This window comes from Plutella xylostella, chromosome 14 (genome assembly GCF_932276165.1).
Source record: "Plutella xylostella chromosome 14, ilPluXylo3.1, whole genome shotgun sequence".
Classification (NCBI taxonomy): domain Eukaryota; kingdom Metazoa; phylum Arthropoda; class Insecta; order Lepidoptera; family Plutellidae; genus Plutella; species Plutella xylostella.
In genome coordinates this window covers 693,264-703,282 of record NC_063994.1, presented here as the reverse complement: position 1 = coordinate 703,282, position 10,019 = coordinate 693,264, and the positions used below count along the sequence as shown (strand labels likewise).

At 39.2% G+C, this 10,019-nt stretch overlaps 2 protein-coding genes across 3 annotated transcripts; one reads left to right on the top strand and one right to left on the bottom strand.

Annotated features, from left to right (window-relative positions):
- Positions 1-1,264: 1,264 nt before the first annotated feature.
- Positions 1,265-7,107, top strand: LOC105393383 (GDP-Man:Man(3)GlcNAc(2)-PP-Dol alpha-1,2-mannosyltransferase). Its single transcript, XM_048625509.1, has 10 exons — positions 1,265-1,482; positions 1,632-1,859; positions 2,278-2,510; positions 2,789-3,006; positions 3,428-3,550; positions 4,330-4,491; positions 5,503-5,652; positions 5,908-5,956; positions 6,295-6,490; positions 6,911-7,107. The coding sequence occupies exons 1-10, from the start codon at positions 1,463-1,465 to the stop codon at positions 6,990-6,992; spliced, it is 1,461 nt and encodes a 486-aa protein (XP_048481466.1). The 5' UTR covers positions 1,265-1,462; the 3' UTR covers positions 6,993-7,107.
- LOC105392102 (ubiquitin-fold modifier 1) lies at positions 7,102-9,931 on the bottom strand. Of its 2 annotated transcripts, XM_048625510.1 has the most exons (4): positions 9,806-9,931; positions 9,664-9,720; positions 7,857-7,987; positions 7,102-7,296 (listed from the first exon to the last, which is right to left on the bottom strand). In XM_048625510.1, coding segments are annotated over exons 1-4 (264 nt in total). In that variant the 5' UTR covers positions 9,808-9,931; the 3' UTR covers positions 7,102-7,222. The 2 variants fall into 2 exon arrangements, with proteins under 2 accessions (XP_048481467.1, XP_011561998.3); XM_011563696.3 differs by lacking the exons at positions 7,102-7,296; positions 7,857-7,987 and adding an exon at positions 8,433-9,521 and having other exon boundaries at positions 9,806-9,906.
- Between the last annotated feature and the right edge of the window lie 88 nt (positions 9,932-10,019).

Here is a 10,019-nt window from a genome sequence, read left to right as displayed (position 1 = left end):
GGTCGGTGGCTGTCACCGATCAGTCAAGGGTCTCAAGGTCAAGATCAGTATTACTTTTGTGGAATTATAAAGAGCTGCAATTACACATCGTTCTTGTTATTTTTTTCAAATGTGAATTTAATTTCAACTTTAATTATTTTTGACGATGCCATATTATGAGGCACATTTAAGAATAAAATATACGTCACATTGATAGACTTCACTTTGCCAATAAAGCCACACCCAAAAGACCAAGTTTGTAATTGTAATATTATTGTGAATGATCAGCGCTGTAAATATTTTTGAACTGAGATTTTAATGTAAACATGTTTATTGATGTGAAATAATCAGTGCTGTAAATACTTTTGAACTGAGATTTAAAATTTTTAATATAAACCTGTGTTTGAAATCCATTTCTCCTTATAATATAAACCTTGTGTTATTCAAACCTTCTTTCATCCATCTTTACATCAGCTTCAGTAAGACACTTGAAAAGTACCTACTGTAACATTTTCGAAGTAAATTTTAATATTATGGAATATTATGAATTATCGAATCAAATTTCGTTACTGATAAATCAATTATCTCTTTTAGCACCAATTACATAATTCTACTAAAATTTCATGAAGAAAATGCACTTAACCACTCTAAATACATAATAGTTTTCTAACGCTCGGGAATACGACCGTTGCCGAACAATGACGAAGATTTCTATGTGCATTATCAATTTTGGGGAACTGTATACTTTTGTAGGAATTAATTGTTGTGGACTATTATTAAGTAAAATATTTTTGACATACTACCTATTTTAAGAAATAAAATATCAATCGAATAACGATCCTAGTTTTAGATTAAAGGTAATTTATAATACCTCCCTAAATAAATGTGTTTTATTTACTTATTACTCTAAGCATCCAACATACAACAATATGGATGATGAAATACCTACGAGTGAAATAAATAGATCACTGACATATTGTAGACTGATGCAGACATTATGTTCTAGAATCCTCATGGTAGAAGCTCATGTTTCTATTATAGATTGACCCAAGGAACAAGGTTTTAACGTTTTGCCCATCATAGAAAATAAAAACTATATTTTCCTTGTATTTTCGAGAGTAAAGTAGGTAGTACACAGTAGTAGTAGTAACACATCGCAAAACTTTCATCTCAAACCACCACTTAATGCTCAGAATAATAAATGTGCATCGCCCGCAGATCCTAACAATCACAGAGTATAGTAGTAGTAGATATCTTGTGAAGTGTCATTTTCGAAAATGTCAGTGTCAGATGTGGCACTCTGTGATTCGTCAGCCAGCCTCAGCCTGCCGTCCGTATTTTTGTTTTTCTGAAGAATAATGTAATTAAATTCCAATAGTTAAATTACTAATCATATCCTGACGAGTCTAAGGAAATTATGTGAAATCGCCACTCCTCCAAACAGACTACTTTTAGTTCTAGGACGGACGTAAACATTACCAAGATGTTGTTTCAATATTTCATGTAAGTTCCCTTTATTTACGATCTTTAATCCAATTAACACTTTACTATCTGCTTACAAATTATTATCACAACTTCGGGAAAGCTAGCCTTGCGTATCCGATCATGAATTAAGCAATAAGACTCCTAACCTTAAACAATATTTTTTTCAGTATGTTAGTGGTTCTTCCACTGATATTTATCAGCTTTATCCTGTTTGTGACGTTCGTGTTTATCCCTATCGCCTTCATGTTTGCGTCGTGGTACATGAGGATTAAGGAGCGGAAACTGCAGCGGAGAAAGAAGGATGGTGCTAATGTGGCCTTCTTTCACCCGTACTGCAACTCCGGAGGCGGCGGAGAGAGAGTTCTGTGGGTTGCTATTAAAGCGTTACTAGCCAGGTAAGTTGCGTGACGATTATGGTTGGAAATAAATTTATGGTTCTTAGTTTCAGTTGCTTGGTAACAAGCATGATTTAAAAATGATTGATAAGAGAGGATTGCATCATTATATGCATTTATGTGTGCATATGAGTAATGCCTACAGATGTGTATTGCTTTAGTTAATACCAATATGGCTTTGGGAACATGGATCCCCTGTGGATTTAAGGTTGACCAAATGAAACATAATTTTTTGCCCTATTAGGGTACTGGCAAAATTAGGCTGTCTGTATGTACTCCTTTGAAGAGGTATATAATAATAATAATAATATATCTTTATTTCAGGTGTAAAAAGCCCATATCATATCCTAATTACATTTCTTACACAATATATGTGTAAGAACCTGACATTTTATTGAAATAATTTTTGTTCTTTTAGATATCCAGACTCAAACATCTACATTTACACAGTAGAGACAGCAGAACCACAAGCAATATTAGACAAAGCTCAAAACACATTCAATGTAAAAGTGGAGCCTGAAAGGGTGCACTTTGTGCGTCTCACTCTGAAGACTTTGATAGAGGCTAAGACATATCCATACTTCACTTTGATCCTGCAGAGTATTGGCTCTATGGCACTCGGACTTGAAGCATTCATGAAGCTCAATCCAGGTATTTAATGCTGGTAAAATAATGTAACATGGAGAAATGGTCAAATATTTTATTTACTATGGATATTTAATTTTGTAGAGCATCTAAGAGAGAGAGAGAGAGAGCAATAATATAACAATTTTGTCTGTGACTGTAGTTGTTTTTTAACAAAATTAGTATGTATTTATTATGATTAATGTGAACCAAACATCACTTTCTGTGATGCTACAAGGATTTTTAGATTTTACGAACAAATTACTATCTCATCTCTAACCTTATGTTTGCATCTCATTTTCCAGATGTGTACATAGAAACAACAGGCTTTGCGTTCACGATGCCAATATTCCGCTTCCTGGCAGACTGCCCGGTGGCCTGCTATGTGCACTACCCCACCATCACCGCCGCCATGATGAGACGGGTCAAACACCGGATTGTTTCATATAATAACTCAAGTCTGATTGCTAGAAATCCTCTATTTACGTATTGCAAACTGCTGTACTACAAAGTTTTTGGATGGGTAAGTTTTGTTTTACATGATTTATGTATGCTCAAACACAAAACAAATGAACACCCTAAAAACATCTCACTGTAGGGGTGACTTGCACAACAAAGTTAATCAAAATTAAATCTATGACCTCTTGCTCTGACATTATACTATCAGAGCAAGAGAAAAACAATTTAATTTTGATTAACTTTGTTGTGCAAGTCACCCTAGGACATAGATCTCTCCAAGACTGGAAGGTGATATAAATTCATAATATGGTCTACCTGGCATGAAAAGTGCTGGTATTTGAGTAGGACCACAATTATATTTTTCACTTGATGTAACTTATTTCACATAAAAAGTCCTCTGACAGGACCCTAACGGAACTTCATAACAACATACATATAAGCGAAATCCACACCTTACCCCCGCTAACAAGGTCTCTACTCCTCAGCTGTACAGCCTGGCGGGGCGCTGCGCCCACATCGTGATGGTGAACGGGTCCTGGACGGAGGAGCACATCAACGAGCTGTGGGCGCGCCCGCTCAGCACGCACCGGGTCTATCCGCCTTGCGAGGTCAGTACCGGGTTTATCCGCCTTGCGAGGTAGGTAGTGTGTTTTTCCTCTGACACAAGGCTTATTCCGAAAGAAGAGTGTTGTTGCCGCATTGAAGAATGACTGGCTCACAGAGTCCTTATTTTCCGATCAACTTAGGCCCCTGCGCACTATACCTCATTCGGGGAAACGACGTAGTACTAAGAATATACGAAAGCATATGATTGGTCATAGATAAGACGCTAAGGCGCGTTTACACTGTAGGTCATAATTAGTCTGTCGTTGCTCTCTGTACCGTTCGGACGTCTCCCGTGTATCCTCTCGCTCTCACCCTCGTCAAAAATGGACCACAACTTTGAAAATTTTAATGAATCATTTATTATAAATGTAAATGATAGGAGTGATGAGTCGTCAGAAAGAGATTAATAAAAAATATTATTATGAACATACACAATTTTATTTCCTACTCCATACTTTAATTCAGAAGTGTAGACACGGCTTTACAATTTTAGGTAATCACGTGGCCAAATGGGCGTGGCTAACTCATTGTCGTCTTTGTCTTTTGTATGGAAATGTGGGACAAAGAGGGCGCTTTGCTACGTCGTTTCCCCGAATGAGGTATAGACAGCTTGGCTGTGGCAGCCAGGTTGCGGCAGCCACTAAAACATATGACGTTGTGTGCGAGGCCGCGCACTAGGCCTACCTACTTTCATCTCATAAATTCCAGAGAAAACCCTTACAAATCGATGCACAATCCAAACCAATCCCTCCAAAACCTAACCTCTATCCACCTCCCCCAGGTATCCGAGCTGAAGAAGCTGCGCTCGCTAGTGAAAGACTCGGACCCGATCCGCATCCTGTCCGTGGCGCAGTTCCGGCCGGAGAAGGACCACCCGCTGATGCTGCAGGCGCTGTACGAGCTGCGCACCCTGCTCGCCAAGAACGAACTGCTGTGGAACAAGGTACGGACCGGTGTGGGAGCACCACCGAACATTAGCAATAAGGAAGAAAACCAAGTGAAAATTGGCAGCACTGTCGAGTGGGCCTTCAGGTTCTGACCAATCACATATATTGGCGACTGAACCATAGACGACGACCAAGCCACGACGTCAAAGCCATACATCTCAACCCTGCATTCCTTAAAGCTTGGAGAACCTTACTGGCATTTTCCAAACCCTAAAGAGCAGAACGAAGCGAGGCCATTCAAACCAACCCCGTATTACTTAAATCCGATGTTGCCGAGCGAAGCGAGGTTTTTAGGGTTTTGGAAATGCCGGTTTGGCTTGTATTGCCTCGCTTCGCTCAGCTCTTTATATTTTAGGGAATGTGGGGTTAGATTGTATTGCCTCGCTTCACTTGGCTCTTTAGAGTTTTGAAAATAACGGTATGGTTAGTATTGTAGGTAGGTACAGGTAGTACGTACCTAAATGAATATAAACTTCGTATTCATGTCGATACATGGTTGTGTCCAGGGGACACAGCCACACCCTCTTTTTAAAAAAAAATATGATTCACTGATTATAGTATCCGCCCATACACATACAGCCTAATCTATCTCTTCCCACTAGTCATTAGTACCTCGGGTATTTTTATGATGCCTGTTTCACAATCAACCGCTTATTTAACCCCACAGATAAAGCTAGTCCTAGTCGGCTCAGTCCGCAACGCTTAAGACTCCGAACGAGTTCAGAACCTGAAGGACCTGGCGAAGCACCTGTCGCTGGAGGACAGCGTGCAGTTCTTAGTCAAACAAATAGCAGTCGGGGGATAGTGTCCCTTTAAGTCATCCAGCTATAGTAGCTTCCTTCTGTATACTGTCGCGGTGGCTGTGACTGTTCCACATTAATGCCGGTTCAACCGCACTCATTATCATTCGATTGCGCTAATTAACTGTCGCTTATCGGTCAGTAGGCATTTCAAGTCACGTACTGTTCATGTAAACCCCGTTTTACCATACTAATCCACCTTCACAGATAAAGCTAGTCCTAGTGGGGTCAGTCCGCAACGCTGAGGACTCTGAGCGGGTTCAGAACCTGAAGGACCTGGCGAAGCACCTGTCTCTGGAAGACAGCGTGCAGTTCGTGGTGAACGCGCCGCACGCCGCGTTGCTGCAGCACTACCAGGTGAGTGGTTGTGGAGAATTTATGATTAGCTTTGGCATTTTGCTGAGTGAGAGCCCTTTTAGTGCCACAGAATTTTATATCTCTGACCAGATAGAACTTGGAGCTCTCTATTGTACTGGACAAGTGTTATTTATATAAAGGTTGTCTGATAGAGATTACTATTATAAGCAATAAGGCCGCCTTTTTGTACTGTTGTTATTTTAAAGTTTTATCATTGTGTTCTATTTTGGTTACAAATGAATAATTGATTTTCAGACCAGCACCGCCGCGCTGCACGCCATGTGGAACGAACACTTCGGGATTAGTGAGTAAAATGTTCTAACAAAAATACTTAAATGTCTTACTAAAATAATATATTAATGTTTTTGTCCTACTAAAAACTATAATTATGTGCGACTGAAATACTCAATTCACAAAAGCTTTCTATTGAAATTCATTCATTACCATTATCTATCTATATCTTGCGACATTATCCCTGGCTATATATAAAATATTAGGTAATTATATCCCGGCATACCCACGGGATAACCCTTTAACGTCGCTCCGAAGCTAACCCCGAAAAAGTAGATGCTTATCAAGAACCAGACACAGGGAATTCTGTATACTATAATATGTCCTAAATAAGCAACCATCTCCCCACAGGCGTAGTAGAATGCATGGCAGCGGGCCTGGTCACAATAGCCCATCGCTCGGGCGGCCCGCTGTGCGACATCGTGGAGCCCTCCCCCCCCTCCCGGACGGGGTTCCTGGCCGCGGAGCCCGAGGAGTATGCGAGGGCGATATTGGAGGTCATAGCGTTGGGGGCGGAGGATAGGAAGAGGATTGTTGAGGCGGCTAGGTGGGTTGATGTGAATATTAGCTATGTGGGAAGGGTCGAAAAGGGGTGACTTACGAGGCTCGTTTTAATCAACTTTTGTTGAGACTTTTAGAAATTATGAGAAAATGTTCCGCTATAGTTACTGTGTGTTAGTGACTTTTCTAGCCGTAAGCGTAAGTCACCGCCTTAAGGCTTACTGTACCACTGTTCTCACGCCTTCCTTATTTACTTATTGAGTCATTACCTCACTCGAGTTTTTCAGGTGTATTGTTGGCTTATTACTTATACGATTCACGATTCAGTAATACTACCTCTAGTTGCCCTTCAGAATCAAGTTTACTTCAAATGTTTCACTTTCACTTGCAGCTGCGCCTGCGCAGAATGAATTTAATCCTAAATTCCTTCTTTTCTCTATTCTAATGAATGTAATTATTTTTCCAGGGCCTCCGTAGACCGATTCTCCACTTCAGAGTTCGAAAAAGCATTTATGAGATCGATAGAGCCGCTGATGAAGGCAACATAGGCCTAGACCAATGCTAGATTACCAATTATTAACTATTAATTATATTTATTTACACTGTTCCACTAGTCCGTAAGCTTAACTAGGTTTTTAAAGCAATAAAAACGCGTGCTAAAATCCAAAATGCATTTATGTTACAAAACACTCCATAAGCTTTACAACGAAAATATAGAATTTATTCAGTATATAAAAATTGCCTTAAATAATATATTAAATATGGGAATGTAGGGGTTTTATATAGTTTTGTGACCAACTCTGTCCCGAGGTATGAGCCTGAGCTCCGACCCGTGCTTCAGAAACACATTACCTGCAAACAAAATATCAACAGTCAATCAAATTATTATAATCTCGAACCTGAAAAAATTCTGACTATATGTATCGTCTAAAAACGAAAATTCTAAGCTAAGTAAAGAAAAATTTAACAGCTCGATCACGTGGTATTTTTTTTTCAGAAGTACATAAAATATTTGCACCCTGTGTAGTACGTCTTCTGACGACACGACTTTAGTAGCGTGCTAGGCCTATTTGTTGACTATCTATAATTTGTCATGTTTTATATCCTTGTCTACGGATAACGTTCTCTTCCGTTTCTACTGTGACTACGAAAATACACGGGTCAAACCAATATTTACGTTTATTATTACTTTCAAGAGCTACAAGTAACCCCCAGGGCCTATATTCATTACCATACAGTCTGCTACGTTCCATCTAAGCCAGCAGTGGCCTGCTATTGGAAGAAGAACGAGTGGGCTATACACACTGATATAGAGACAAGTGCTCCACATATGTCCTGCAGTGACCTGCTAAAGGAAGAAGAACAAGTGGGCTATACATACTGCAATAAGAACAATAGTGGGCTACACGTACCGGCGGTCTGCTGCGGGTTGATGCCGACGCCGTCGTCGGTGATGACGGCGCTGGTGGCGGGCTCCACGCGGAACTCTTCAGCTGCGAACTTCAGCACCGCCGTGAACGGGGTCGCCTCGGGGACGCTCAGCCTACGGAGGGTGAAGCGTTAGTGTTTGCCCTGCTAAAACGTGCACGGCAAGACGTGACAAAAGTTCTCCGTCCCGGTCGCTTTTGAGGCTACGCGACATGTGATGGAGAACTTTAGTCACGTCTAAATTGCGCCCTGGGCCAGCCTTTCTGGGCGGGACTCAAACCCATGACCCCAAGCTCAGAAAGCAGGGTCACTGCCAACTGAACTATGTTGTTGTCAAAGTAGGTCTTTAGTTTGTTCTTATAAATATGCAAGGAATTGTGACTGCTTGTTAAATTTAATACTAAAAGTGGAATTTTGCAAGGAGGTAGGAAGGAGATTAACATCCATTTCTACCAATAATTTTTGGAGTGTGTGGATGTGGGACATTTGGAAAAGGTAGGGTGTTTAGTTAGACATTATGATAAAATGTAGTGTAAAAATATAAATAAAAGTACTTTGTATACATACTAAATAATTATACTGTTTATTAACTTTCATAATTCAAGAGTATTGTATAAAAGTCCACCACATAATTTAGGCACTTATTCAAAAAACATGATTACAAAAGCATATTCTCCCAAAAACTCAGATCTGAAGAATTTTCGGAAACTATAGCAAAGAAGTCCTCCTTTAAAATAGCATTTTGGCATAGTTTTTGAGTTGCTAGAACTAATTCTGAATATGTTACGTTTATGTAAAAATACTCTGCCGACATTTGCTCCCTAAGTAATTTGCTACAATCAATAAGTCCCTTTGACATCACTTTAAACAAATCACTGTATTCTAAACATAATTCCAACAAATCTTTATCTTCAATACTAAAAAGGTGCTTCCAGAGTTTCTGGTATGTCTTATCAGATTTGCTAGAAATAGCCATAAGAAATGTGGCTTTAATTTTAGACACAGTTTCCCTGTATTTAACTTCTTGATTAAGTAAACTTAGGACTAACAACTCGGTTGTACCTTGATCACAGTTTCGTAACATTTCTAAAATAGGCTCCTGTGGATCCTCACATGACACTAGCTCAGCAAGAAGCAATTTAGACTTCAGCTTCAATAACTTTTCACTTGAGAAATCCCCTAAATGTTTGAGCAAGGTCTCCTTAGAGGCAGCTTCTACTATGAAATCAGTCAAATATCTCTGAAGCTTATCTTCTGAATACATTTGTAAAAATATCTTGAATCCCACATCCATTTGTGTAATTTTTGTTTTACTATTAATTATTTTTTTCAGGATACTCTTGGGTGGATCTGAGATGCAATTTTTGATGAACACATCTGCATTATCTTCTTTGTCATTCAGTACAGTTAAAAAGCTATCTAAGAGATGTTTTTTCTGTAGTTTGTCTAAACATTTCTCAATGTGCTGAGAGGTAAGGAAAGCATTTTTGATTTCTTCTTCTGTTGTGTTATTGTTGGGCCAGTTCTCACTGTGGCATAAGTTAATAAAGTCTTGGAAGAAGTCCAGGAACTGAAGGACAACAGCCTTCTCCATTTTCTATTCATAAATGCGGCGTAAATTCACTGTAGACTTCTAGAGCTGGCTCCATCTGTCAACATTAATAACTTTACTGTAGCATACATTTTTTATGATTTTTGGACAATAACAGGTTTTTAGATCCAGATTCTACAGTGAAGTTACACCGCATTAGTGTTGAAATAAATTAAACAAGGCTATTGATACAAGCTTACACTTTGAATGGCAATTTCGGGTCCGAAGTGAGAGTAATCTTGAATGTAACTTTAGACCTGAAAATGGGGAAAAAGAACGTGTCAACAGGCGAGATAAACCACAGTAAAAAGTATTTGAATAAATAAATTAGTTGTAACTCACATTTTAAAGTTTTAAACCAATTTTTAGAGAGAAAATGTGAATAAATTCGATCCAACAAGGACACCACCGAAACGAAATAAAGTGACGTTTACTATTACTGTCAATGCAGCTGTCACTGTCAAGCATATGGTTGATGGTGGATTACTGGTGCATTTTAAAATTGAATTTTCTTTGAGTTGCAGATACGTTGCAGCAACGTTTTGCCAACGTATGT